At 39.3% G+C, this 17,615-nt stretch overlaps 2 protein-coding genes across 2 annotated transcripts; one reads left to right on the top strand and one right to left on the bottom strand.

Moving 5' to 3' along the window:
• Positions 1 to 11,114, top strand: ddx43 (DEAD (Asp-Glu-Ala-Asp) box polypeptide 43). The gene is made up of 17 exons (XM_046071131.1): positions 1 to 366; positions 670 to 725; positions 1,220 to 1,337; positions 4,193 to 4,423; positions 4,666 to 4,747; positions 5,265 to 5,424; positions 7,596 to 7,714; positions 7,898 to 8,008; positions 8,114 to 8,255; positions 8,492 to 8,592; positions 8,990 to 9,077; positions 9,215 to 9,342; positions 9,487 to 9,596; positions 9,758 to 9,896; positions 10,001 to 10,088; positions 10,398 to 10,586; positions 10,815 to 11,114. The coding sequence occupies exons 1-16, from the start codon at positions 48 to 50 to the stop codon at positions 10,569 to 10,571; spliced, it is 2,166 nt and encodes a 721-aa protein (XP_045927087.1). The 5' UTR covers positions 1 to 47; the 3' UTR covers positions 10,572 to 10,586; positions 10,815 to 11,114.
• A 3,547-nt stretch (positions 11,115 to 14,661) lies between these two features.
• On the bottom strand, positions 14,662 to 17,427 carry cgasa (cyclic GMP-AMP synthase a). The gene is made up of 5 exons (XM_046071527.1): positions 16,615 to 17,427; positions 16,201 to 16,411; positions 15,660 to 15,917; positions 15,311 to 15,410; positions 14,662 to 15,164 (listed from the first exon to the last, which is right to left on the bottom strand). Exons 1-5 carry the CDS (start codon positions 17,425 to 17,427, stop codon positions 14,831 to 14,833), a joined length of 1,716 nt encoding a protein of 571 aa, XP_045927483.1. The 3' UTR covers positions 14,662 to 14,830.
• Positions 17,428 to 17,615: the final 188 nt, after the last annotated feature.

Raw genomic sequence — 17,615 nt, 5'->3', positions numbered from 1 at the left:
CGGTTAATTGCAGTTAGCTAGCTGGCAGGTGGGGAGTCAAATTTAAAATGTCTGACTGGGAAGATGAGTACAATGAAGGCGGCGTTGCTTTGCAGAAACCTGCAACAAAACTACCTCCGACTGAATGGAAATTGCCAAGTGATGGCCGTCAAAGGGAATATGAATATTTCGGTGTTAGAAATCGATCCAGGTTTGAAGGCTCAAGAGAGGAAAGAGCGGATCGTAACGGCGGGGGATCCGAGTACCAAAGCCGGAGAGGTGGAGGCCGTCCATTTCCTCGGAGTACGGGAGGACGCAGCTTTGGCGATGAAAAGTCCCCGCCAGTGACTCTCACCGTGGAAAATTCTTCAGTTGGGAGAGTAATAGGTAGGTTTGCAATGCAGGAATTTTAGTTCAGTTCAGTTTTACACACTTTGTAGTGTTGGCCAACTTTAGCTAACTTAGCTAACGTTACATTTAATTTGACTTTGCTGTGTTAACTTAGCTAATGGTAGTTATGCTAAACCACTTGTAAAAGCTTGTAATCCAAGTTCCAAAAGCGGCTTAGGTTAGTGTGTGGCCATGACCTGTACAAAAGGGATGTGTTAATTGTGTTTCCTATGTGGAACTAACCTTAGCGATGTGTATACATTTTGGTCAAACTCTAAATTCATATTAATCCTGTTAAAGGTCGCGGGGGAGCCAAAATTCGTGAACTTGAAGAGAGCACTGGTGCAAGAATCAAGGTAACGTTAAGTTGACTAATAAACTTGCTGGTGTTGGGCAACAATGATGTACACTTAAAAACGACTGCCTGCATATGTGGACTAACCATGCTTCTAGACAGAATCCTTGTCTAAGGAAGGAACAAGAAAGCAGACTGTACCTTTTTCCTAGTCTGTTAGCTAACGTCAATGTAAACGTAAACTTACCCAGCAAAACTTCAAAATACCACCATGTAAATGTCTGCTTTGACTCCAGTTTAACTACACTGCCCATTTTTTCTTGCTACCACATAAATACTAAATCTGCATTTAGCATCTCTTTATTTTTCATGACTGTTGTAATGTTAAAATCCTTTTGTAGTCGAGTAAAGGTCCAATTTTATTACAGTATTTTTGGGATTCGACTGCCTTGCTAAAGCCCTGTGTCATTTTTGGATGAACAGGAATGTATTTAGGACACTGATGATGTTAGTTCTGCTGTTCTCTTGTATTTTATTATTATTATTTTTTTGTAGATTAACAAGGGGGACTATGAAGGTGAGGTGGTCATCTTTGGGTCCGCTGCTGCCCAGCAGAAGGCTAAGGAGATGATTGAAGAACTGGTGGCAGATGTCAACTCACGATTTCACAATGGTACAAAGTATTTTTTTGGATAATGTTGATCTTGATCGTAAAAGGATTCCTGGCACTTGTGCGTCTTTAAGCGAACATAATGTTTGTGATCGACTCTTTAATATGAACTCCTTTTGTATCCATGAAGGGATCTAACTTTCCCACTCAATGTTATAAATTGGCCTAGGTAAAAATTCTCCTGTATGTGAGAGACAGGGCCCTAGTGAATAAAGGTGAAATGGCTATTAACAGTGCCATGCAGACTGGAACTTTAACTGAATGGCACATTCAGATATGGAGAGAAATGTTTTCTGTAGCTTTTTCATATAGTGTCTTGCGATATATATCATCTATGATAATATCTTAGTAGTTGTTTTTATCGATGTGTGAGCAGAATTATCAAGTAGGCAATGTCACACACTTTGCCTCCTCTGTGCAGTCACTGCATCATGCATGCAGTACATGTGGTTAAATGAGCAAAAGATGCTGAAAAATTCACAACGGAAGTAAAAAATGAGTGAACAGTGTCAGGAGATAAAACACAGACAACACCCAGCCTTGTGGTCTGCTGTCACGTCGTTGGATTTAATTGCTAAATTTGAATCAGCCTTGCTTGTATGGAAACCACCACTGCATGGGATATCAAGAATATGAAAAGCTATGTAAAGCAGCTACTATCGATAGAAGTCTATGCTAACTTTGGGGCCAATCCCTTTACTCTTTCTTCAACAGTTGGCAAGCAACACACAGGAGCTCCGCTTTAGTTTTGAGAAGCTGCAGTCTTTATTCATCGGCCACTGTAACTTACACTTCACTTTACCTTACTGCTAAACTAGGGGCTCTGCTCTTCTGCTAATTATGGGCACACCTGTTCATACACACAGTCTCACTCAAATAAGCTATGCTCACACATGACTTACAAACACATTTTTGTAGGATGCCATATATAGCCTATTTATTGTTGTCAAAATCCCAGAAAATATCTAGATATAATTTTTTGTTAATTTCGCACCTTCCTAGTGTCTTCCAGTACTGTGTTCAGACAGAATGCGAGGCAAATTTTAGAGGTGGCATGACTGACAATTAGATGTGAAGACACATAATCACGAGTTGATGAACATGCATGGATCTACAGGACAGTCTAATTTGCTGCAGTAAGAACTAATAAAGGAAGATGAACAAAGTATGATGGCTGGAATCAGAGTGTTTATGGCCTGTTCATTCCTATCTCAAATCTTTTGTCCCAACAATAAAGGGCTGGACAATTAATTGGAGAAGAAAAGAAAAAAGGAAAATCAGAGCCTCTAACCGAAGTAACATGTTTGTTATTTCAGTTATTTAATCCTGGTAATATTGTGCGTGTTAAGGGGAAAGTACATTGAAACACCGCCAGTATAGTCACGTGACTCTGCCCTGTCCAGTCCTGGTCCTGCTCAGCCTTCAGACCGAGTCTGAAGCACAGGGAGATGCTAGCTATCGCTAACAGTCTTCACTTTCCAGCAGTTGTGGAAACAACCGACAGACTTTTAATAACACACACACCTACACTGTACATTTACTGCCAGAGTGACAAGGTAATTTCACAATAAAGATTTTTACACTCGATTGAGGTGGTTTTTGCCTTGGTCGAAAAAGAGTAAATGTGTGATAGAAAAACTTTTTCCAAATTGACGTAGCGAACTTGTAACTCACGTCTGATCAGCTGTTTCTGCTGTCTGTATCTAGCCCGGTTGTGCATTTCATACACATCGCGGCTGATAACGCTCATTTGTGCTGAGAAAAGAGGTGGATGTAAATCTCGGCAGGTGGCCTTCATGTGTTCTGCCGAATTATGCCTTCACCTCTTAAAGGTCCTTTTCAGATACATTGCACACTGATCAAACGGGGTTATCACTGCATATTTTGGCTGAATCTCAATGAATGCTACTTCTGAGTGTAATCAAATATTAACGACTCTAAACGTTCATAAAATATATACTTTGAATCATTTATCATGATTGAACCCCACAAAGGATATAGCGTTTACAAGCATTATTTGGAGATGCATGCAATTCTCGGCATAACACCGGATATTCCCATAACGTGTGGAGATGGCTGACCTGCCGGTTTGAAACACATTTCTGAGGACCTCTATTTATTTTTCTTAAGTTCGATGGCCATCAGGTCCATGCAACTGGTTTTGTTTCTGGTTTGGACCCATACGTCTTGTTTATTACAGTCATGTGTAACGTCAACTACTGACGTAACTACGCTTGCCGTAGCCTGGTTTATTCGCTCCAAACCAGCTGATGGAATCGCACCTATTTCGCAATTTCTTTTTTGCTACATTTCAAAAGTACGTTTAAAATTCGCATGAAACTTAGTTGGAAACGTGGCTACTTTCTGCCGCTCGCGCTCTCTCATTCGCTCGTCCACTCACTCGCTACGCAAACACATCGCACTGCAGTTAAAAGACCAAACTCCGGTCACATGTCTTGATGAATGCGGAGAGGAAGCTAGCAAAGCATGTTTAACCATGCACAGTGTGCATTGATACTAAATAACCGAGTAAACGTTTAGTAGCAGCTGTTTATAATTAAGTAACGGCAACGTGCCAGATATATGGGAACCATATCTGTAATGTGCAGGTCAACATTACCTTATTAATCAAAATGAAGATAATGGATTTGTGAAATCTGTGAATAAATAAACCCAGCAGCCCAGCTTTAATAGTTGAGCATATTTACAGTACAAACCTTCGCAGTGAAATATGAGGGCAAAAAACCAACATTCAAAAACAAAATAATCGTTCAATAATTAATCGTGACTTTGATTTTAGGTGAAATTGTCCAATGAATGAAAATGAATCTCCGGCAGCATACTAATCTGTTTCTCAGGTTTTGGTAGGGGGGGAGGCTGCAGAGGAGGTGGTGGTGGTGATGGAGGAGGCTACAGAGGAAGAGGTGATGGAGGAGGCTACAGAGGAAGAGGTGATGGAGGAGTAAAGACAGGCTCTGTCTGGTCTGCAGCAGAATTACAGGCTGCGGATGCCGTCCCGGCCCGTGTACCTATAGACTGGAACTCCATCCGGGAGAACAAGGACAAGTATGAGCAGCTCAAGTGGAAGGGTAAGGGTAATCTCACTGTTGTACTTACACTGCAGTCCACAAGCATTTGGTAAGTGATATGGATTTCATTTGCATAATGGATTTGAAATGACTAAGTTAAGAGTGATGACTTTCATGAAGCCCAAACAAAACTGTCTCATGACCACTACTTTTAATTCCCTTTTTGTATATTAATTAGATTGTCCTTGTGGTGAAACCCCATGGGTTTAAACGGTTTCTGTAATATTTGCTACTTACTTCAGATGTTCCACCCCTGAAGAAGAAGTTTTACACTGAGGCAGAGTGTGTATCCATGCTCACAGCAGAGGAAGTCAGTGAATGGAGGTAAACCTGTTATGTATCCTCTTGTTCCCTGTGGGTGTCAAAAGATTGGAATACCAAGTATCCACATTATATTATACAATACTAGACACCAGTATTATTAGAAAAACTATTTAGTTCAGGCAGAGTTACATTCCATGATCCTAAGGAGACAGTTTGCAAAACCTCTCCAACCAACACTTTCCCCGAAATGTTTGTTGTCTGCGTTGTTTTCCATTAAGGCCTGGTGGTACCATTTATCCACCTCTTCATGTGTTATCTGAGCAGGTCCGGCTGTAATTCCTAGAGTATACTGCAAAATAAACCCTGGCACAGTTACACTGTCATTCTGTGGGAAACTGCAGTTGATTTTTCATGTGGTATTTAGAATACAGCGTAGTTTGGACCAAATGTGGTCTCTTAAACATAAACTACAGCCGAACACAATGCATATTTGTCTTTCTCTCGTGATTTGGAATGAACAACTTGACCCAGTCAGCCAGTTCCACATTGTTCTTCTATGTGTTATACTTTTCCATAGGAAAGAGAATAACAATATTTTTGTGGACGACCTGAAGGAGGAGGGGGAGAAGCGGCCCATTCCCAACCCCTGCCGCACCTTTCTGGAGGCCTTTGAGCTTTATCCAGAAATCATGGAAAACATTGAGCGAGTTGGCTTCGTCAAACCAACCCCCATCCAGGTATGAGCCTGGCACCTGGGCAAATACATTTTCTAAATTATCACTAATAATACATCTGTTTTACTGCTGAATATATTAAATTCGAAATAAGTCACATTCTCCAATGATGGACTCAATGTGTTTTGCACAACTGTTACTGATATTTATGTTGGGAGACACTGATATACAACACGTATGTGCCTGACGACAAGATTTTACACCTTGATGGGATCAAATCCGGTTGCTTTAAACAACTTAGTTGGATTTATTACCAAAATTACTGTCTAAAAGTTTATACAACAAGGGAAATACATTGCCGTTATTCCTGTAAAATGAGTAATTACTGTTTCAAAAAATGGACACCTTATTTTGGAACACAATTTTCCATGTGTGTACCACTTTATGTGGCTGGATGTTACAAAGACAGATGCACCTGTAGTGCCATATTGTGTGTTTTCGTTGGTAATCCCCTTGATTTACAAAAGATTCATATTTGGGAAATACCCCTGTAAACAGCAGCCTTGATGGGAAATATTAAACCTTTTTTTATTAAGTAATCTATGGTTGTAGTCTTGCCAAAAAGCAGAAATGAAACAAAATTAGTTGTATTTTTAGGTAATCCTATAAATGTATGTTGAGAACTGGGCCAAAAAAATTATTTAATTCATACTTTTTGTACATAAATTAACTATTTAATTGAGAGGGTCTTTAATATAACATTTGCTTAGAATAATTATTACAGTGTTTCCACTGTATTCAGAGTAATGGGAATAAGCATGGAAGGCCTATAATCACTACTGCTCAAGGAAATAATAGAAATCTCAATGTTTGTAAGCAAAATGACCGATAATTTTGGGTGTGTGTGGCTCTATATTTGGCAAGTGATACTTTGAAAATTATGAACTGAATGTGCTCTTACATGCTGCTGGTTTTTTTGTTTGTTTGTTTTTCTTTGAAACCTAAAGACATGCTTGGGGGGCTTGGTCAGAAATGAATTTTTTCTGAATTTGAATTGACTCTATCAAGTACCATACAATCTAATAATATGTCATATTAGCATCTATTGGATTAAAAGACAGATGGAAAGCAGACACATCATCACATGACACAAGCTTCAGGTCATTCCAGTGGTAGAAATGTACAGGACATCCCCATTAATAGTTACAGATTGTCACTTCTCCCCCATTCAGTCACATATCAATAATGTACTTGTTGTAACTCCAGTGACAAATGTGTTTTAGGTTAGTTTCTGGGTGTTTTCTGAGTTTTCTCTCCTCTTAGTCTTGAAATGTTGCTCTCTATGGCTTAGTCAATACAAAATTTAAGATAGAAATATGCTGCAAGGAGAAATGAGAGTACATAATTTCCCTCTTATTTCACTTTCATTTCACAATAAGAGAGATGATGAAATGGAACATAATGCTTCTTCTCTTTGCCCAGCCTGCTCTGTATAATGAAATATGAGTCTGACAAATATGATGTAATCTTGTGTTTCAAGTGATCTCACTGTACTGCCCTACCCTCTACTTTGATCCACCCTGTAATACCTGCTGGTGTGACACTGTCAGATATGTATCTGAGCGAACCAGTTCTGTGATTTAAAACAAAAACCTTCCGTTGTAGGTCTGGATGGCATACTGAGTGAGGTAGGGCCTGATTTTCCTTATGTCGTACAGAGCAAAGAAGCAGGAACGACAGACCGCAGCGACATGGTCTGAAAAGGAAACTTGGTCATCAATCATGACACCCAAGTTTCTCACCACCCTGGAGTGATGGTTAAGGAGTCCATTTGTAGTTGTGTGTAGCTACACACATGCACACATTACGCACTGTTCCTTAAAAGACTTAACTTACGCTGAATATAGAGAGAACACTGGTCTCTGTTATGCGCTTGCCACAGACTGTCCGGTCACTGCACTTCTTTCGCCTTTTTGCGTTCCATCAACGTTATGTTATCAGTTACCTTTTTGAAAAACTATTTTTGACAGTTGTGAATCTATTCAGAATCATCCACGTCTGCATCTTGATGCATCGAACAATGGATTCCCCCTTTTTTAATTCAATCTGTAGATTGTTTTTGATAGTTATGTTTTTTTGCATGTCTTTAATTTTGTATTACTACTCTAATACAGTCTATTTGCACAGTAGTTACTGGGTTAGTTTGACACTTACTTTGTTTGTTTCTTCACCAGTCTCAGGCTTGGCCAGTGTTGCTGAGCGGGGAGGACCTGATAGCCATCGCACAGACAGGAACCGGGAAAACCCTGGCGTATCTGCTACCAGGATTCATCCACATGGATGGCCAGCCTGTGTAAGTAAAGGACCTGTTGCTTACTTTTCAGTGCGTTTGTATCTTTAGGCATCACAACACCTAAAAGTAATGTGCTTTAATAAAATTTTTTTCAAACAGTGAAAATACTGTTTATTTTCACTTCTTTCAGGGGTGTTAAGCTGTGTTAATCGGGCCTGTTTTTTGTCCTCCCTTCCCTGATAGACCAAGAGCTGAGCGGGGTGGTCCAGGCATGTTGGTGCTGACTCCCACCAGAGAGCTGGCCCTGCAGATTGAAACAGAGTGCAAAAAGTACAGCTATAAGAGCTACAAAAGGTCCGGTACTCACATATTATCACGTCATTAAGGATGAGCTTAGAATCAATTATTTGAGACGTAGAGGCGACGTGACCATGACTGTTCTACTCTACATCCTCTCAGTATCTGTATCTATGGCGGAGGGGATAGGCGAGGACAGATCAACCTGGTGAAGGGCGGAGTGGACATAGTGATTGCTACACCAGGCCGACTAAATGATCTTCAGATGAATGAGCTCATCAATCTCCGCTCCATCACCTACCTGGTCAGCTGTTTGTGTCTGCATGTTTGTTTTTGTGTGAGAAGGATTGAATGTTTGGGTTGGTCCCCTGTCCATATCGTAACCTTTTTGTTATAGAGTGGCTTACAGTATTTGTACATTATATTGTACTTCATTCTGTTTTTGTGTTTGGTGTTTGTATTGTTTTTTCCCCCTAAAGGAAATATGGGAGTACAGATAGGTTGTTGTTTTTTATTAACTGCTTTAATCACTGGGAAAAGGTGCTGGATGAGGCTGACCGTATGCTAGATATGGGCTTTGAACCCCAGATCATGAAGATTATCCTCGACATTCGCCCAGACCGACAGACTGTCATGACCAGGTAGAAGTCAAGTCACGTGAAGCACTTTAAATGAATGTTTGTTGTCACATAGTTGATGAGCTGGACAGTAGGACACAAGTAAAGATGCAACCCCAAAGAGAAAGCATTTGCATGAAAACCATCCAGTGTTGATCAGTGTTTCTTCTGCTGCTACAATGCATATATTTGTAAACTAAAGGAATATGTTGCGTTATGCTAAAAATAAATATTAATGTCTGAGTTATATAATCTGTATCACAACTGTGTATAAATGATTTTCACGTAGGAAAGGAAGATCTTAAAATAAATCAATGGGATTTTTTAAAAGCAAATTCGACCCTGGGCCCTGCATTTATGTACTTTGTTACACTGTTCCTTACATTTGTCCTTTTTTCAAATGTAAACTCTGCTGTTTCAGTGCCACCTGGCCCACCGGTGTGAGACGACTGTCCAAATCCTACCTCAAGAATCCCATGATGGTTTATGTGGGAACACTGGACTTGGCAGTAAGTGAAATGAATACAGTCACTCATTTATTAGGTGTCTTGACTGTGTACTACAAAACAGCTAAAACAACTGTTCATTTGTCTATTCCCATTTGGGATACATGTTTTCATGCTTCCTGTGTTTCTCTGGGTCTTAGGCGGTGAACACTGTGCAGCAAACAGTGCTAATCGTCCATGAAGATGAGAAAAAGTCCTACGTGTTTGACTTCATCAGAAACATGCTACCTCAGGATAAAGTCCTCATCTTTGTTGGCAAGAAGCTTGTGTGAGTGTGGAGTCAGTCACTAACATATGGCTTGTAAATAGCAGAATTAATTATAGTTTATAGGTACAACCCACAGTTGCTGGAAATAACCACACATTAATTTCCTGTGTCTGTGTTTGTGTCTCTATTTGCATGCAATCTCAGGGCTGATGACCTGTCCAGTGACATGTGTCTGCATGGTCTGGCTGTGCAGTGTCTGCATGGCGGCCATGAGCAATCTGACCGTGAAGAAGCCCTCAAGGACTTTAAAAACAGTATGTAACAGTAAGAAAAATGTGGTTTAAAAAATAGGCTTTCTCTGCCTCTACCAGAGGAAACTGACAATTTTCTGTTAGCTGGTGCTCTTACCTTGAAGCCAATGAGCTACCACGAGTTAAAGGCTGAACAATCAAATTGACGTTTTATGTTTTTCCAGGTCGAGTTCGTATCCTGGTTGCCACAGACTTGGCATCTCGAGGGTTGGATGTCCATGACATAACACATGTCTTTAATTTTGACTTTCCGAGGAACATAGAAGAGTATGTTCACCGTGTGGGCCGCACTGGCCGGGCAGGGTAAGGGTCTTCTGTATACTCCTGGGGTCACATAATTGAAAGTCACTGCCAGTGTCTAGCTGTTTTGTGAGCTAGTTTGTGATATTGATGCTTTCATGTTCCAGACGTTCAGGTGCTGCTGTTACCTTGGTAACCAGGGAAAACTGGAGGATAGCTGCTGAGCTGATTCTCATCCTGGAGCGAGCAGGACAGGTCAGCAGGACAGGAAGTTCATATAAATTGGAATATAAAACGCACACAGCAGTAGTGTATACCTTCTACTGGTATTCACAGCAGGCTCAACAGTATGATTATTTTATTTTGTGTGTTTACAAATAAACCATAGCGGGATTAATCGGAAAAGAATGCTTTTTGCAACCTGACAGCTGAGATGAATAGTAGAGTATCATGGAGGTAGCATGTATGTTCTTATTCAAATGTATACATTTTTTAAACTAGATTTAATAAAATATCTAGCAAACCATAGTAAAGTGTATGTGATCTTGGTGAATCCTTTCACAGGAGGTCCCAGAGGAGCTGGTGCTAATGGCAGAGAGATATGAGAAGCACAAGAGGGAGAAGGAGATGTGCAATACAGGGGGAGGACAGGGACGAAGAGGCGGAGGAGGGGGATGGGGGAGGCGAGATGGTGGAGGAAGAGGAGGCAGGGATCGAGGCCAAAACTGGGGATTCTAATGCATGATTGTCGATGTAAGTCCACATATACCACAAGGTTTTCTTCACAGGACTTACAGATAGAAGTATGAATGGATAGATAGGAATGTTAATGTCAACACCTTTTTTTTTGATAAATAAGTCCATCAGACAATCTGGTAGCATAAATATACAGTAATGAAGTTAATGTTTTAATCTGGTGTCCTGATTGAATAATCATTTAGGACTAATGTTAATTTTCTTGTGGTTTTTCTTTCTCAACAGGGTGGAACAGGATCTGAAATCGCCACTGTAATTTCTTTTGAATTCATGTTTCATTTTTTTTTTTTTTTGATTCATTTTCTTTGATTGAAATGTTTTTTTGTTTGATAATTAAGTGAAAAACATTGTCGTTTAGAGGCAGTTACCTCATAATGTTCTCCTGTTTAAAAATGTGTAAATGTGTTTTAGAGTCTGTAACTCTCAAACCACAGCAGTGTTTAGTATCAGAAAATATTTTATGTAATTTCTTTATTTGGACAGAAAGAATCTGTATAATAAATGCTCCTTTTTAAAAAGACTTAACACAGAGTGTATATTTTATTGGCTTGGTAACTTTCATATATACTGTTTGATAAATAAATGATTAAATATGCTTTGCACCATTTCCAATAAGTCCATAATCAGGAAAGATTTGCCTGGAAGATGCCAAAGGTAAATGTTTTTTATTGTCGTGAAAACTTGGAAAAGGCAAACAAAGTTTGTTCTTTAATAACCATTTTTCCCACAGGAAGTGATCAACTGAAAGAACTTGTCTGCAGTACACGGACATGAAGTACTTTTCTGAACATGCAACATGAGTTAGTAAATGATCTAAGCAGGAAACCAAACACAGCTGTAGATTCCCATTAGAATAGTACATTTATACAAGTATCACATTTTGTTATTCTTGTCAAATTGCTTTTCCTCTGTACTGAGGTAGGGCATGTCAGCTTTTATGTTTTTGATTTTGACAGCAATGCAGAAGACCAGAGCAGTTTAAAACATAAAATTTAAGCAGGAAATCAAACAAAGAGGTGTTTTTCAGTTTTGTTAGTTGTACCTGTTTGTCTCTTTGTCTTTCCTTCCTATAGACCTAGAGCAGGTGGTCCAGGTATGTTGGTGCTAAAACCCACCAGAGAGCTGGACCTGTAGACTAAATGGCGTGCAAAAAGTACAGCTGTAAGCACTACGAAAGATCCAGCAATCTTATTTATCTTCCATCGTAATTCGGAGCAGGGTGCAGCCATTGTGCAGCGCCTGGGGAGCAATTTGGGATTCAGGGCCTTGCTCAGGGGCAAGTCACCTGAGCTAATGCTGCCTTATTACAATATCACAAGGAATTAAGGATGAACTTAGAATCAATTATTATTAGAGACATAGAGGCGACGTGACTATGACTGTGCTGGACGAGGCTGACTGTATGCTAGATATGGGCTTTGAACCCCAGATCATGAAGATTATCCTTTACATTCGCCCAGACTAACACACACACCAGGTATAAGTCGAGTCACATGAAGCACTTTTTAAAAGAATGTTTGTCGTCACACAGTTATTGAGCAGGACATTAGTCCACGCACAGATGCAACCACCGAGAGAAAGCATTTACATGCAGACCATGGGCATGAAACCCATCCAGTGTTGGACAGTTCTTCCACAGTTTGGAGAGAGAGCTACCACAATGCATATATTAGTAAACTCAGGGAATATGTTATATCATGCTACAAAAAAAATATTACTGCTGGCGGAGAAAGGTTATATAATCTGTATCACAACTGTGTATAATTGACCTACCTGTAGAATCCCATGATGGTGGGAACCCTGGATTTAGCAGAGTTTCGTATCACTGAATATTTTATATTATTTTGTAATACCCCATAATCAGGGGTAAATTTGTCTGTAAAATGGCAAAAGTTATTTATTATTATCATGAAAACTTGGAAAAGGCAAACAAAGTTTGTTCTTTAATAACAAAAATTTTATTTATTCCCATAAGAATTTCACAGTTTTATTTCAAAATTACCACATTCTTGTAAATGCAAATGCTCCGTACTTGTATAGCGCCTTTCTAGTCTTTTTCGACCACACAAAGCGCTTTTTCCTGAGCCACAGCCGCCCTTCTATTCTTAGTAAATTCCTTTTCCTCTGTATTGAGGTAGGGCATGTCATCTTTGGTATGTTTGACTTTGACAGCTCAATGCAGAGGGGCGTATGTCTGAATGGCATTGAAAGAATGTGGTGCACTTCTGAGAAGGAGTCTTAGAGGAAAACAAAAGTTAGCAAAGGAGGTGGGGTGGTTGTATTTTTGCATTATGAGGGGAGGACATGTATTCCTTTTGGGGAAATCATTTGGACTATGCAGGCTTTGGAAGAAATACCTTTTCTGAGGTTGTTGGATTAACCTTGTGGAAATTTAAGCGGACATAACAATTATTGCCATGTGAACTTATTTTGGGGGTGGTTGTCTTAATAAATACTTTCACTATAGTTATAATTCATTTGTTTTTAGGAGGACTTTAAAGGCACCAAAATTCTTTTGAATCTCCCTGTTTATCCAGATCTTAATAAATATCACAGTAGTTCTGATGATGATGTGGTGATTAGGCTTAATACTTAAGCTGATTGTTATGTCTTAACAACTACAAGATACATTTTGTTGGGTTCATTTTCAGTGTTTTTAGCCCATTTACTACAAATCATTTAAAAAGAATAACATTACTGTTCATTATTTTCTGAAGCTTTGATTTAGCCTTTGAATGTGCATTGCGTAGCCTCCAGGCAACCATTGGTTTCCATTAATTTCCACACAATATGAAAATCAGCTCACTCTACTTGGAACTTGCATTGTAAGAAACCTATTACCAGTTTTTTTTTACTGCTTTGTTGCATAGCAGACAAAAGATCAAATGTAATTGAAGTCATGTAGGTTGATTTTTTTGTAACCAAGTCAAAATAAATTGAAGAAGTTTCCACCAGTTAGAGTCTTTTACGTGTTTTCCTTTCTCCACTGAAATGAAGAGATACTACTATAAGCTGGTCATGTTTCTTTTCATATTTCCAAATTAAACAGATTGGGCTGGCGGTCTTCTGTGATGTGAATGGATGCCCATTACCTCAGCCTCAGGTAAGATGCCATGCACATATCATACCAAGATGAGTCTTTTGTGTTGACTTGATGAACTGAAGGAAAAAGGTCAGATCTAACAATAGACTTCCTACAATAAAAGGATGGAATATTTTGGCAAAGGAGAAGTGCTCCCTAATGCAGATTTTGACAAGATTTGTGAACAATAATTGAGAGAAAAAGGCCTTTTGTGTACTTAAAATCTTAGATCTTTGAGTTCAGCTCATGATGAATGGGGGCAAAAACAAAAGTGTTTATAGTTTTTTTCAGTGTAATTTGGCATTTGTGATACTACAGGGTAACACTGACTAACTCATGACAATAGATGTTTGGCTGTGGTATTGGTTGTATGTGTAGTAAAGCAAAAGTCGTGAAATTATGCTTCCAAATAAAGGAATCAGGTCAATCAATAATGCATGCTTCATTACATCACTATGTATGACAATGTGTCATACTCTAGCCCATTCCTCCAGTAGAAGGTCCTTTTTTTTTCAGACTTGGACAGAAGTTGAAATGTTGTACATTCTCTACTATAACCTGAGTGCAATTGGATCCATTTAATGCTTTTGAATACATATTATTTAAAGCTGTTGTGGGGGAGTGTCATTTTGTAGTATTTCCTATTGAGTTGAGTGTGGCACAGGAACAATTATAGACCATCAATCCATTATCCAGTACACCCTGAACAGGTCGCAAGTCCATCACAGGGCTGTTCAGTTATTATGAATAAAGAAATAGAGGCATTTAATGAATTGATTAATTGACTTTATTAGTGTTACATTTAGAATGAGATAAAATGCAAATACATAAATAGAAACACTACAATTATTTTTTTAACATGAAGTTATTCATTTATCATTTAAGATTACTAATAAGGTTACTAATTGACATATTCATTGTCTTTTTATTTTTTTCTTTGGCTTAAATGTAGCATTTCTCTCTGTGATGTTGCAACGTATTTAAATAAACAATAAATGAGAAGAAATAAGAGAGAATTAATTTAGTACGCACAGGAATGAAAACATTACACATGAATGCCATTTTTATTATACTTTAATTCCTTGAAAGATTACTCTGGCTTAGTTGCCCAATTTTTACTTAAAGGATGTTTCAAACACCAATAGTCAAGACAAACACTTCACACACTGAAAATGGGAAAGCCGTTGTCACCTTCCTCCCTGATACAACGAGCCAGGTTTTTGCATCTCTTCTGGCTACAACCGGAGAGCAGGTTCTGAGATGGTATGAAGAAGTTGGGGAGGAAACAAACTTTTAGAGAGGCTACAAAGTCCTGCAGGAGCAGCTGAAAACAGTGACTAAGACTTGAGGCCCTCCAATCACTGTCTTTATTTCTAGAGCAGCAGGCATGTAAGAGCGTTGTCTTGGCGTGGTAGGAGCAGAACTTGTCAAATGAAGAGTCTTTTTCCTTCAGCAGACTCAGAAGGTGCTTTAGGAGCTTCAAACAGTCCTTCCTGTATGTAAAGAGAAAGGAACAGACAATAGTTATATTCAGAACATTTTAGTTACATTTCTTTCTATTTTCTGTGTGATGAAAATTAGATGACATTGATAAAAGAAAATCAATACTTTGTTTGGAACACACTTGTTGAAATCTAACCTGCAGCAGCGTTCTCCGCCTTTTTCGCAGCATGTCTTCTCCGATCCATGATTCTTCAGTATGGCCTTCTCAATATGAGAGAATGAAACCCGCCAACTATCTGCGTGTTATAGAAGACACAAACAAAGGACAGGGAATTTGAAGCTTCCCTTTTTTCTAGTCATTCGTGAAACAGCTCATGTGAAAGCCCCCAAAAAGGGTTTATGTAACTTGAAGATGTGAAATTGCTGACACAATAAATGTGGTTTGTACTCCTTGACATGTTTTATTTAGTGTGTAAAACAGCCTGTTGATGATTTCTTTAAATCACAATCTGATTTTGGTTCACCAATTGAGAGAAGGTACTTACTCTTAGCAGGGACCCCATCATTTTCCACTGTTCCTCTGCCTTCATATTTTGGGACAAGATAATATGGCTTTCGCTTGTGTTCCTGCTTTACTTTAGATCCCAGCCAGCCCTCTATTTTAAGGCCGTCTTTGGTGAATGATGGCCAGCTCGATTTAACCACGAGACAGAGAACAACATCCAGTGAAATGGTGACTGATTGTAGTTTTGTGATCAGGGTCACTGCAGGGCAGCCTTTTTTCTTTTTTTCCACCTCCCATTCTGAAAGAACAAACAAGAAACAGAATCTAAATGTTCTCTATACGTATTGTCATTTTCTTTAAGATTTTTGGATGTTTTCATTGAACACTGACATTTTCCCCTTTAAGACAAAAGGGTCAAGTTAGTGTACAGACAGAAAATGACTTTAGAGCATTGCTGTTGCTACTTTGATCACAGGGAAGGGCATTTTGTCCCTGCCAGTTACAGTGACTGGTTTCCAAACTGCATTTGACCAACTCTGCCCATTCCCCAACAATTAAAACGTCCTCATTTTGGCACTCACCTGTAAATGTCTTGACACTTTTCTTCACTTCTTCCCTGAACTCCTTGAGCATCATACTGGCGGACAAAGTGCTGTCCTCTTGAAATTTTTGCAGAGAGCTGCCACGTTTTAATGCCACACTGTAAAAGGCTCCATCATCTCCAAATGGTTGAATGTTCACTCGGTTAACAGGAACGGGCAGCATGACATCAAATTCATCAGGATTAGAAATCTGTATAGACAAAATTGTCACTGTGTAATACACCAATTATACAATAACATAACTGTTGAGAGTACTATACCAAATATGACACACAGTACAGTACAGTTCTGCTAATCTGAGTGCCACGCATCATGTATTGACCACTAACTTTGTCCTCAAGAAGTGATGGAACCCTCTACTTGTTTGAGGGAACTCGGAATAAAGTGACTTACCTTCAGATTTTCATAGTAGCTTCCAGTATGTAATGGCTCTTCTACTTCTTTAAAGCACTGAGTGTTCTGTTTCAAATGCATGACGATATTTGTTATTATTTTGTTGATGGCTTCTGCTGCATCTGCTTTTTCATTCTTCTTAATCTTCAATTTTTCAAGAGTTGCGTGGAGGAGAGAGTCCACTGCAGCTTTGTCTTTACACATGTCTTGGGGTACACAAGTCTTTGTGGTGTCCTTACATGTTTCTGGATTCAACTTGGTTGTCTCCTCTTTGAAGCAATGTAGAGCTTCTTTGCCAGCCGCTGTGCTAGCTTTGCCAGCACATGCTTTTGCTTTTGTGGTCTTTATAGAAGCCTTTGTGGTGTCCTTCGGTGTCTTTAGCTGCATCTTTGTCATCTCCTCTGAAAATTGTTCTGGCGATTTGGCCTTCCCACCACATGTTTTTGCTTTTGTGGTCTTTAGAGAATCCTTTGTGGTATCGTTTGGTGTCTGCGTCTTTATCTCCTCTTCTGTGGTTTTGGTCCTGCTAGCACAGGTTTTGGCATTAGTGCCTTCTATTGGAGCTTCTGTGAAATGTTTTGTGGTCTTGTCTTTCCGTGTGCTCTGTACAGATGGTGTCTCTTCAGTGTGGTTTGCTCTTTTCTGCTCATTTGGTTTCTGTTCCTTTGTCATGCCATTCTGCATCTCTTCTTTAAAGTTTTTCCTTGGACATCTGGGCAGAAGTTCTTGTTTAATTTCCTCCGGTCTAGTTTTAGTCTTGCCACATTTAGTGTCAGGACTCTTTGCCTTGCGTTGTCTCCCTCTACCAGTCATGATCGTGCAATAAATGGAATGAAACTGCTCAGCCAGTTATATACTCAAAAGTGTTTCCGGTAATGGTATGAGAACACACCCCTCATCTGCTTGGCAGACTGCCCTTTTAGATGTTTGAACATTTGAGGTAAACTGCTATTCAGACATTGTGTGTGCCATGATAGATTAAAGAACTGAGTTTTCCTGGA

This window comes from Micropterus dolomieu, linkage group LG15 (genome assembly GCF_021292245.1).
Source record: "Micropterus dolomieu isolate WLL.071019.BEF.003 ecotype Adirondacks linkage group LG15, ASM2129224v1, whole genome shotgun sequence".
Classification (NCBI taxonomy): domain Eukaryota; kingdom Metazoa; phylum Chordata; class Actinopteri; order Centrarchiformes; family Centrarchidae; genus Micropterus; species Micropterus dolomieu.
Note: the sequence above shows the minus strand (reverse complement) of the source record. Positions and strands in the feature narration are given on the sequence as shown.